Raw genomic sequence first — 11,212 nt, 5'->3', positions numbered from 1 at the left:
GGCTTTAATTTCCTAATTTTGCCACCATAATCCAAAATGTCCACAGCATCTTTGACCATACACTGTGACACTGGGGCCTAGCGCACCGGGCCCGCCCATCCCGATCATGCTCTCCCACAGACAGCTGCAGCTGAGAGACTGCTGGTTATATGGAGATAATGCACTCAAACTCCACATTTTCCAATCATCAAGCCCTTGCCAAGCCCTGCTATACCTGTTGAAGATGAACCATCCAAAGCTGGTGTTGCCGCACACACCTATGATGGCAGTAGCCGGGAGGTGACAGAGGAGGATTATGCGATCAAGGGCCATCTCAGGCCCATAGTGAGTGAGGACCCAGCCAGTGTCAGAGACATGAGATCCTGGATCAGAAACACCACCAACCGGAGGCTGGAGACATGGTCAGAGGTTAAGAGCACACTGCTCTTAGAGAGAGCGGTTCTATTCCCAGCACCCACAGGGCCATCTGTACTTCTAGCTCCAGGAAATTTGATGCCCTCTTCTGGCATCTGCAGGCACTAGTGGTCATACACAAATGCTAGCACAACATTCATACACATAAAATAATAATAAATATTTTTAAAAGGACCATGAGAAAGATGAGGGAGTGGGAGAGGGAAAGGGAGAGGGAGAGAGAGAGACCCTCAATTAACGTCTGCGTGAGTTGAGTGAAAAACCCCTCCGTGAATTGCAGATAGTGGGACAGACATGCTGAGAACACAGAAGCAGATGCTCTACTCAGGAACGTCACTGATGAGGAGTACGGAACATGCTCACCTAGGGCCGCATGCCCTGCCCCTTGCCATCAGCATAGGGTCACTCTGAGGCATGACACAAGGTACACATGGACAACTGTGGTACTGCACTCCACAGAACAAATTAGAAATGAAGGCGATCCTTCTGTGGGAATCCCAGGTTGGGGAACATGGGGACATGGAGCAGGGAACAAGGACTTTAAATAGCCCAGAGTCCATCCCTCTAGCTCCTCCTGTGAGCAATAAAACAAAACTCAACCAAGTCAACACAGTCAGCCCTGAGTGTCACAGACAGCAAAACAGGACACTGGACAAATGTGGTTCACACTTTATTGCAAATCAAATGGGTCCTTCCTGGGGACCAGGGCAGCACAGTGAGATCTAATCTCTCAGGCCAGGCTGGGGATTCTGGGGTCTGGTACAGTCCTCCGAAGATCAGTGAGGGAAGGGTTGGATGCAGGGCAGAGACAAGGGAGGGGAGGAAACTAGTGAAGAAATGGAGAGACCAGGGAACTGAGGCTTGACTGAGGCAAGGGCTGGGAAGAGGAGATAGAGGAACAGGGAATGGAAAGGAGGAGAAAGCTGCATGTGGTGGGCGCCAGAGCCATGCTCCAGGCCCACAGCCGGCAGGGCACTCATGAGTATCCCCCAGGTCTGGGCTTTGTGGTGCTACTTTGGGTTCCAAAAGGCCATCTTTGCAAAGATTGGCTTGGAGAGGAAGCGGCTGCTCTTCATGTAGTCAGATATCTTCTTCAGGCCCTGAAGGGAGGAGGAGGAGGAGGAGAAAGCGAGAATTGAGGATCTGGGACGTCTCTAAGAACCCCAACACAGCCCGGGTTGCTCAGAGGCCCAACTCTGGTAAGGGAATGCTTTAATGTCCTGTGATGTAGGGGAAACCGGCACTGCATTCAGCTGCGTCCATCTGCAGCTGTGGTGCAGGTGTAGAGGAAGAGGGAGCTCTCCACAGAATCCCACAAAACAGTGCTGTGCTCTGCATTCGTCAGGAGGAAGCCAGGCACACAGGCTCAGCAGGAACAGCGAGAGTCTGCATCCGCGTCTACACAGGGAGGGGCTCTGCAGCTTCTATTCTGATTCCCTTGGTTCACTCCCTAAACTACCTTGTTGCTACCTGGTTACGCAATTCTCGCTTTCCTTTTCTTTTCTTTTTTACCTGCAGGCTCCTTCTTGCCTGCGTTTCCACATTGGGAAGGGACCAAACAGGTTAAAGGGACCAGTAACATGCCAGTGTACTTTGGAAGAGAGCAAAGATCTCACCCAGTACCTCAGTAAATCCTGACTGAATGGGCAGAGGGATAGGTGACACAGCAAGGCCAATGGAGTGGCCTTGGCCATTCTCCTGATGCAGAAAATCTACACTCAGAACACTGGAAGCTAAATGCACACTTAGTGTGTCCATCCTGCCTAGACTCAGCCCTGCTAGAGAACATTCTACAGAGTGGCACTGTGCTGCGTGCTACCTTTCCAGTACAGTGCCCAGATAAGCTGTGATGAATTCAAAGTTCCAGGGCAGCCTTGCCCAAGAAGCCAGGCTTGGCTGGCCTTGGACTGCAGCCTCCCACACTCCCACCACACCGTTCAACAGTTCCCACACACTCTCCAGAGCAGAGCAGCCTGGACCAGAAGGCAAGCCAATGAAAACTAAGGAAAAAACGCATCACGTGTGCAGCAGGGACAGAGGAGAAGACCCCACGTTAAGATTCCCATTGGACTATGGCCTTGATCCCCCAAATCTCTAATAAAGTGGGGTTTGTGGGGATCACATGTGCATCATAGTCAGGCGTGCCTGCCACTCTGCATGCCTGGACAGAGACGCAGGTTTCCACATCGTACTGAGCTCAGAACTGTGCCACACGGAGGCCACACTAGAGAAATGATGATGGCAGCACAGTCCCACTGTAATGATTCTACGGTCAAACATCAAGATGTCGCCAAGGAGGAAAAGGAAAGGAAAGAAACAGGATGTTGGAGGATAAAATCCTCCAACAGCAGTGAGCTGTCTACTCACACTAACTGTAGCCCTGGGTCCCAGTGCTTCCCCACTCAGGGGTCTGACTGAGCAAAGAATTGTACAGGCCAGATATGGATACTGTATCTTGGTACTGTGCATCAATCCTGAATAGTGCTCCCTATACACTCCGGGCATGTCCTGAATTTCCATAGGCTTCAGGGCTGGAAAATCCAGGCTCTATTGCAACCTATGGCTTTTTTCCTTTGGCATCCGGTAGATCTATTGCCCTCTGTTCTTGGAAGCTAGAAGCACATAGGGAAAAACCACGTCCCTTCCAATGGTACTGACTCCCTGAGAAACTGAGTCTTTACAATCCGCTTCCAGAATGATCCTAAGGAGCTGATAATCCTATACAACATGCAGGGTGTGCTGGGAAACTCCATGCAAGAGACGAAAGAGCAGAACACAGTTCAATGCTCAACAGAAGCTAGCCATTTTCATCTCCATTTCAAGGAGTAGAAAGGGGGGAAGGGAAGTAGGTCAAGAGGAAGGGGGGGTCGGGGCATCACCTCAAACTGAGCCATGAAGTCCTTCAGGTTTGGGAAGGCGTCCAGGCACTTGGGTTCAAATATACGGTGCTGATCGAGGACATCGTAAACAAGAAAATCCACATAGGTAATCTGCAGGAAGCCAAGGGTGAGCGCTAGAATTTGACACCTGGGAAGAAATGGCAAATCCTTCTCCCCACCCCCTGCCTTTACCTTGTTCCCTGCAAACCACTGCTGCTTGCCCAGGAATTCGGAGTAAAGCTTCATCTTCTCAGGGAGACCCTCTAAGTACTCTGGCTTCTTTCTCTCCTGAAGCAGAGAACAACCGTCACTACCTTCAGACACAGGCTCCCTGGCAGAGGCTGGCCTCACAGGGCTGTACAGGCCCCAGCGTGCAGAGAGGCAGTCACCTTCGTGAGATTCAGTCTGGGTTGAGGCCCAAGTGCTTAGTTAGAGCAACACCATGATTAGACTGGTCTTTGGAAACAGCCCAACAGGATACACCTCTGTCCCCTGGACTCCACCATCATTATCAGAACCACCATGCATGAGACAGTTGTAGGCACCTGACTCTGAACTCTGACCTCACATGAGGAGGAAGCAAACAACTGAAACGGCCCAGGAAACAGGTAGTGTTCTGCCTACTGGGGCGGTGAGGACTTCAGTACAGGTTCCAAAGAAATGAGGGGAATTTGAGAGGACAAAATGAAACGGGAGGAGGATCCAAGGCCTTTGGCTGACTGAGTTGCCTATTGGGAGCATCTGCTTCTCTCTGTGGGTGTCAAGGGCACAGCTCTGGGAAGCCATTTAAGGAGGAAGTGTTCCCTAGCCCCAGGGTCTTCTCATAGTGTGAGTATGAGAGCTGCAGACATGGCAAGACCCCAGGGCAACAGAAAGACACAGCTCAGGACAGAACCAGCAGCTAGAACTGGAGGGATCAGACTCTGTCCTAGCAGGGACTAAAGTGTCGCTGTGGAGACTCTGGATACGATCTTAGGGCGATGACTAAAAGTTTTCATTTGGCAAACTGAGCTTGGGGGTTACTCTGTCGGCAACTTCAAACACTGTACCATGAGTAGCACTGAGAGGCTGTGGTGGCAAACGGGGCTAGAGCTGATGCAAGAGCAAGAGTGCAGGGCCAGCTCCAACTCAGGGTTGGTGGAACTCACAAAGTCAGGGCTGTAGCAGATCATGGCCAACTGTAGGCGGGTGTCCATAGCCTGGTTCTCCAAAATGTCCACACGAATCCTCTCCTCCTCTGTCTCCCCACCTGCAGCACACACAGCACAGACCCACTCCCAGCATCCTGCTCCAGCCAAGCCAAGAGGGATGGCTTCTGCCCCCACCCTGCAGCCAGCCCCACTCACACAGGTTGTGCTTGCGACCAAGGTAGCGCAGGATGGCATTGCTCTGGGTGATCTTGTGTGACCCATCGATTAAGTAGGGCAGCTGGATAGACAAGCAGGGATGGTCAGATGGGATATGGGGTACCTGGCACTCAGTGTGTCTGCCCCAGGAAACCCTCCATGAGCACAGTGTGCACTGAGTGGGAGAGCTGGGACACAGCCTATCACAGAAACACTGTGCAGCCAGCAGAGATGGAGCAGGAAAGCAGAAACACTGATCCCAACCCCTCAGCCAGGCCAGGAGATGAGGTGAGAGCACCAGGCCTTCCCCACACCTCCCCTTCCCTGTACCTACATTGGGGAAGTCCAAATCCAGCTTGAACTTCTCACTCAGCCACTGGCTTCTGTCATAGTCGGGAGCTGTGGTGGACAAGAGGATGTCAAAAGAAATCACCCCAGTATCCCAGCTTCCTTCTCTAGGGATCCCTCCAAGGAGTGAGTCATGAGAACACCCCAAGATCTGCAATTTCACCTACTTCACACACCCCAAGGGCAGAGAATGCTTCTGTACATCACTAAGATTTTCAAAAGTCAGCCCTCCAAAATTCAAGGAGGTTTCTAGAAGGGACAGTTTCTAAACCCAACTCCAGGAGCTGTGTAGAGCTGAGCACCAGGGGGTCAGAGCAGAGTTGCTGAGCACCAGTGGTCAGGGGAGCAGGGGTCTGAGAAGCAGGGTGTAATCACCATCTCCCATGCTGTACTTCTTGTCCTCATAGCTTGTGTCCGTATACTCCAGGAGCAGGCGAATGGCGTGAGCCAGCTGGGAAGATGACACATCACAAGTCACAGATTGGAAAAGCCTGACAGTCTGACTGTGCAGTCTCTTGGTGAGCCTACACCTTACACTGAACAGTCTCACCACAAGCTCACACACAGGCCACATAAGCACAAGCCCCCCTGTGTTTGAACTTGCCCTGAGAGGCAAAACTTTCCAACAACTTCAGCACTCAATCTGTCTCCTGGAAATCAGACCCTAGCTACTCCTCACCCCACACATGTCCCACCCAGCAGAGGAGCTCTTACTCACCCCACGGATGTCCCAGTAACCCAGAGTCATAGGCATCGTGCTGGTAGGGTGTACAGAGCAGACAAACCTGGGTCTTGCAAGTCTGAGCTTCCTGATAATGTCTTAGGCAAAGAGGAGGCGGGACCTGGTTATGGCTTTCTATTGGACCATTGGCCTACAGTGTCTCAAATTTCAGACATTCCAGGGGAGGGAGTGTTGGAGGAAGGAGCTAAGGATCCAGGGACAGGGAAAAAATATATCTAGACTGGCTCAGGAACCAGTCTAAGCAGTCAGTAATCAAAGACAGGAATGGGCTAGTACCTGTGTCGGCAGCTCCCTATTCTTGCTCTGGTGTGCTGTTTCCACCAGATGTGCAGTTAGAGACTTTTGATGGGCAAAGTGCAACCCTGTTCATTATCTTCCTGGCATTGTTCCTTCTTCACCATCAACTCCCTGCCTTGGCTCTGGGTGGCTCCTGGTGGCTGAGCCAGGACAAAACAGGATGCCTCAAGTCTGAGAGAGTAGTGTCCCCGTGGTCTGTAGCCTTTCATAGACAGCAGAGGGCATGCAGGACTCTGTTCAGCTGGGCAGCTAGGGCCACATTCACATAGGACCAGTGGGTGCATTAAAGATATTCATGGTCACCAGGCACTGGGAAGATGTAAAGCAAACCACAGTGAGATGCACCTTCCCCAGAAAGAACCGCCATTCTCACATAGAAAAAAAGAGATGGGGGAGGGGAACTGCTGGTTAGAATGTGGGCAGGAGAGAACACTGGACAATGCTGGTAAGAGTGCAAACTATCACAGCCATTGGGGAAAACAACCTGGTGATCCTTAAAAAGTCAAAACTAGAGCTACCACGTGATCCAGCAATACTGGATATATAGCCACAGGAAATGAAATTAGAATGATAGGAGAACGCACTTTACCATAGCCGTGAAATGGATGCCATCTAAGTACCCATTCTCTGACAAATGTATAATGAAAATGTGGAATACTAGTCAATATATAAAATAGGGGGAAAAGAAAAAGAATAAAACTAGATATCCACACAGAGAGAAACTAGAAGTGAGGGGCGGGAGAGATGACCCAGTGGTTAAGATCATCGACTGCTCTTCCAGAGGTTCTGAGTTCAACTCCCAGCAACCACATGGTGGCTCACAACCATCTGTAATGGGATCCGATGCCCTCTTCTGATGTGTCTAAAGACAGCTGCAATGTACTCATTAAAAACAATAATAATAGAAGGAGGGAGAGGACGGGGAGAGACACAAATAAATCAATGGCCTTAATGTAAGACTTGGAATTTAGAAGTTGCTAGAAGGCTACACATGGAAAGAGTTCTAAGATGTTGGTTAGAATTTTTTTCTTTCAGAATAACTGTTTAACAGTTCAGAAAATAATTGCAAGATTTGACTATCAAGTATACCTCAAATCAAAAAGCCTCTGTACAATAAAGAGGTTCCCTTGCAGAACTTGAGGAAATCTCTCTCCGTTCTTCCTCTGACCAAGGATTACTATATAAATCTGTAAAGAATACAGTGTTCTTTACACAAATGTAATGACACTGTAATCAGAGCACTGAGAGCTGGAGTCAAAAGAATCATCAGGCCTTTGAGGCCAGCCTCAGCTACATAGCAAGTTCCTTCTCAGAGATAGAGGAAAGGGAGGAGACGACAGGAGGTGTTGGTGGTTCTGAGGAAATGGTGAGTATTCAAAGCTAAGGAGCACAGGAGAAAAGAGAGAGAAGTTGCTCAGCAGGTCCTAAGTTGCATGTAGAGGAGGTTCTGAGGTCTTGTACACAGACGACTGCACAGCATGACAGCATAGCATTTCTAACCAGATAATTGGAAGAAAGGACTCCCCATTTCCACCACAAAGAAGCGGTGTCTAAGGGATAGATATTTAGCTCAATTTCAACAGAATATACATGTGTATCCAAAAATTATTCACACGGTACCGCCCAATAATGCATAATGTTTACAGTTTTCTGTATGTTAAGAACAAATTTGTAAATCATTTTTGAAGGGTGGCTAGGAAGATGACTCAGTGTTAAGAAGTCTGGCTACTCTTTACAGAGGACCGGAGTTCATAGCCCAGCACCCCACCTGTAACTCCAGCTCCAAGGGACCTGATACCCATTCTGGCCTCTGTCTATACCTTCATTTGTGTGCACATACTCACACAGACACATGGACACACAGACACAGACCACACACACACACACACACTTAAAATATAAAATTAATCTTTAAAAAATGTTAATAATTTAAAAATTCAGAAGGTTCTTAGAAAGTATAAGGGGGGGATTCCTATATAAATGGAAGGGATCCAAGTTCTGAGACGTTACAAGCAGTTCTGAAGCACATCACTGGGAATGATAGCACAAGCCTACAAACCCAGAACTAGGGAGGCAGAGGCAGGAGAACCAGGGGTTGGAAACTAGCCTGGGTTATATAGTGAGACCCTGTTAATGAAAGAAAAAGGAAGAAGGAAGGAAGGAAAGGAGAAAAAGGAGAGACAGACAGACAGACAGGAGGGTAGGGTGCGGTGCATCTCTGTGACAAATTGCTTGTTCTATGTGTCAGGCTCTAGGTTTACTCTGGAACACTGGGAGAAAAATATAATATTGGTCCTGGTATGAGGGTGCAGGTGATTTTCTGAGTTCAAGGCCAATCCGGTCCATGTAGTGAACTCTGGATCAGACATCCATAGCGAGACTATGTTAAAAACGAAGTATAACTTTGTTTATATAACAATCAGACACAGAGAAGCTAAACAGTACACCCTTAGCTAGCCCATGAGCATGGATGTCCAAGGCCTTAAGGTCAAGCATATATAAAATGTTAGGTTCAGGTTGTCACCACGGTGGCTGGGAAGCAGGGATGTGACATCAAAGAGGGAGATTATCAGTATAGAGCACGTTCTGTTACTGAATCTGGAGGACACAGTGCACTGAGTATTTCCTGTGGAAGGTATACATATTGTTTTTTAGAATCTTTTTTTCGTCTTTATTAACGGGTATTTCTTATTTACATTTCGATTGTTATTCCCTTTCCCGGTTTCTGGGCCAACATCCCCCTAGCCCCTCCCTCTCCCCTTCTCTGGGTGTTCCCCTCCCCATCCTCCCCCCATTACCGCCCTCCCCCCAACAATCACGTTCACTGTGGGTTCAGTCTTGGCAGGACCAAGGGCTTCCCCTTCCACTGGTGCTCTTACTAGGCTATTCATTGCTACCTATGAGGTTGGAGCCCAGGGTCAGTCCATGTATAGTTTTTGGGTAGTGGCTTAATCCCTGGAAGTTCTGGTTGGTTGGCATTGTTGTTCATATGGGGCCTCGAGCCCCTTCAAGCTCTTTCAGTCCTTTCTAAGATTCCTTCAATGGGGGTCCCGTTCTCAGTTCAGTGGTTTGCTGCTGGCATTCGCCTATGTATTTGCTGTATTCTGGCTGTGTCTCTCAGGAGAGATCTACATCCGGTTCCTGTCAGCCTGTACTTCTTTGCTTCATCCATCTTATCTAGTTTGGTGACTGTATATGTATGGGCCACATGTGGGGCAGGCTCTGAATAGGCGTTCCTTCTGCCTCTGTTCAAAACTTTGCCTCCCTATTCCCTCCAAAGGGTATTCTTGTTCCCCTTTTAAAGAAGGAGTGAAGCATTCACATTTTGGTCATCCTTCTTGAGTTTCATGTGTTCTGTGCATCTATTAGCATTTGGGCTAATATCCACTTATCAATGAGTGCATTCCATGTGTGTTTTTCTGTGATTGGGTTACCTCACTCAGGATGATATTTTCCAGTTCCATCCATTTGCCTATGAATTTCATAAAGTCATTGTTTTTGATAGCTGAGTAATATTCCATTGTGTAGATGTACCACATTTTTTGTATCCATTCCTCTGTTGAAGGGCATCTGGGTTCTTTCCAGCTTCTGGCTATTATAAATAAGGCTGCGATGAACATAGTGGAGCATGTGTCTTTTTTATATGTTGGGGCATCTTTTGGGTATATGCCCAAGAGAGGTATAGCTGGATCCTCAGGTAGTTCAATGTCCAATTTTCTGAGGAACCTCTAGACTGATTTCCAGAATGGTTGTACCAGTCTGCAATCCCACCAACAATGGAGAATTGTTCCTCTTTCTCCACATCCTCGCCAGCATTTGCTGTCACCTGGGTTTTTGATCTTAGCCATTCTCACTGGTGTGAGGTGAAATCTCAGGGTTGTTTTGATTTGCATTTCCCTTATGACTAAAGATGTTGAACATTTCTTTAGGTGTTTCTCAGCCATTCGGCATTCCTCAGCTGTGAATTCTTTGTTTAGCTCTGAACCCCATTTTTAATAGGGTTATTTGTCTCCCTGAAGTCTAACTTCTTGAGTTCTTTGTATACTTTGGATATAAGTCCTCTATCAGTTGTAGGATTGGTAAAGATCTTTTCCCAATCTGTTGGTTGTCGTTTTATCCTAACAACAGTGTCCTTTGCTTTACAGAAGCTTTGCAGTTTTATGAGATCCCATTTGTCGATTCTTGATCTTTGAGCATAAGCCATTGGTGTTTTGTTCAGGAAATTTTCTCCAGTGCCCATGTGTTCCAGATGCTTCCCCACTTTTTCTTCTATTAGTTTGAGTGTATCTGGTTTGATGTGGAGGTCCTTGATCCACCTGGACTTAAGCTTTGTACAGAGTGATAAACATGGATCAATCTGCATTCTTCTACATACTGACCTCCGGTTGAAGAAGGTGTACATACTTAATTGGTCAAGTTGTCAAATTGCCTGCTAAATGTCGACCTCTCTGCCCTTTAATTAGCACTGCCCTGGCCTTGGTTGGAGATGCTTCCTTCTGCTGTAGTGTAAGTGACCATCGAGTGCTCAGCCCTATACAACACCCCCATCCCACCCCAAGGCGGGGAGGGAGAAGAAAGAATTCCACAGCCAGAGGTAGAAGAGGAGAGTGCCCTGAAATGCTGTGTTCTGTGTGTGGCAATGTCTCGGGATCATGAGCTCACTGCAGGAACAAGACCAAGTTGTCAAGATCAGTTAATGTTCAGGCGGGCAGCACTAATTGTTCTCAGTGAGTTACAAAAAGAAAAAGAAATGGGGGAAAGGAGAGAGAACATGAAGGCCAGCAGGGAACACATGCCTGAGGGAGTGGGAAGGTGGGGTCAGAGGTGGATACGATGGATCATGTTGTACACAAGTGTCAACTTGCCAAAGAATAAGTAAAGGTATTCTATTAAAATTCTATTTAATTAATGTTTTTTAAAAAGCAGTTCTGAGAGGGAAATGTATAGCTCTGGGGGCCTGCATTTAAAAATCAGAAAGAAGACAAATAAATTACTTAATGACACAACTCAAGGCTTGGAAAAACAAAGCAAATCCCAGTAGATGGGGATAAATAATAAAAACCAGAGAAGAAACCAATAGAAACAAAGGAAACAATACAGAGTCAACCAATCCAAGAGCTGGGTCTTTGAAAACATAGACAAGATTGATAGACTCTTAGCCCAGTAAACAAAAAGAAAGAGGAACC

The 11,212-nt window shown here is 47.7% G+C and overlaps 1 protein-coding gene across 1 annotated transcript; it reads right to left on the bottom strand.

The window, feature by feature from the left end:
- Nucleotides 1-1,071: 1,071 nt before the first annotated feature.
- On the bottom strand, nt 1,072-5,824 carry LOC116896378 (glutathione S-transferase Mu 2). The gene is made up of 7 exons (XM_032897501.1): nt 5,706-5,824; nt 5,363-5,438; nt 4,974-5,038; nt 4,640-4,721; nt 4,442-4,542; nt 3,294-3,581; nt 1,072-1,514 (listed from the first exon to the last, which is right to left on the bottom strand). The coding sequence occupies exons 1-7, from the start codon at nt 5,739-5,741 to the stop codon at nt 1,425-1,427; spliced, it is 738 nt and encodes a 245-aa protein (XP_032753392.1). The 5' UTR covers nt 5,742-5,824; the 3' UTR covers nt 1,072-1,424.
- Nucleotides 5,825-11,212: the final 5,388 nt, after the last annotated feature.

The sequence above is a fragment of the Rattus rattus genome, chromosome 3 (assembly GCF_011064425.1).
Source record: "Rattus rattus isolate New Zealand chromosome 3, Rrattus_CSIRO_v1, whole genome shotgun sequence".
Taxonomy (NCBI): domain Eukaryota; kingdom Metazoa; phylum Chordata; class Mammalia; order Rodentia; family Muridae; genus Rattus; species Rattus rattus.
This window is presented reverse-complemented; position numbering and strand designations above follow the sequence as displayed.

Excerpts from the sequence above, each read along its gene's own strand:
- LOC116896378 (XM_032897501.1), bottom strand. The coding sequence starts at position 5,741 with ATGCCTATGACTCTGGGTTACTGGGACATCCGTGGG. Across the intron at positions 5,439-5,705 it reads GTTACTGGGACATCCGTGGG|CTGGCTCACGCCATTCGCCT; the intron begins GTGAGTAAGAGC and ends TCATCTTCCCAG. Across the intron at positions 4,722-4,973 it reads TGGATTTGGACTTCCCCAAT|CTGCCCTACTTAATCGATGG; the intron begins GTAGGTACAGGG and ends TTGTCTATCCAG.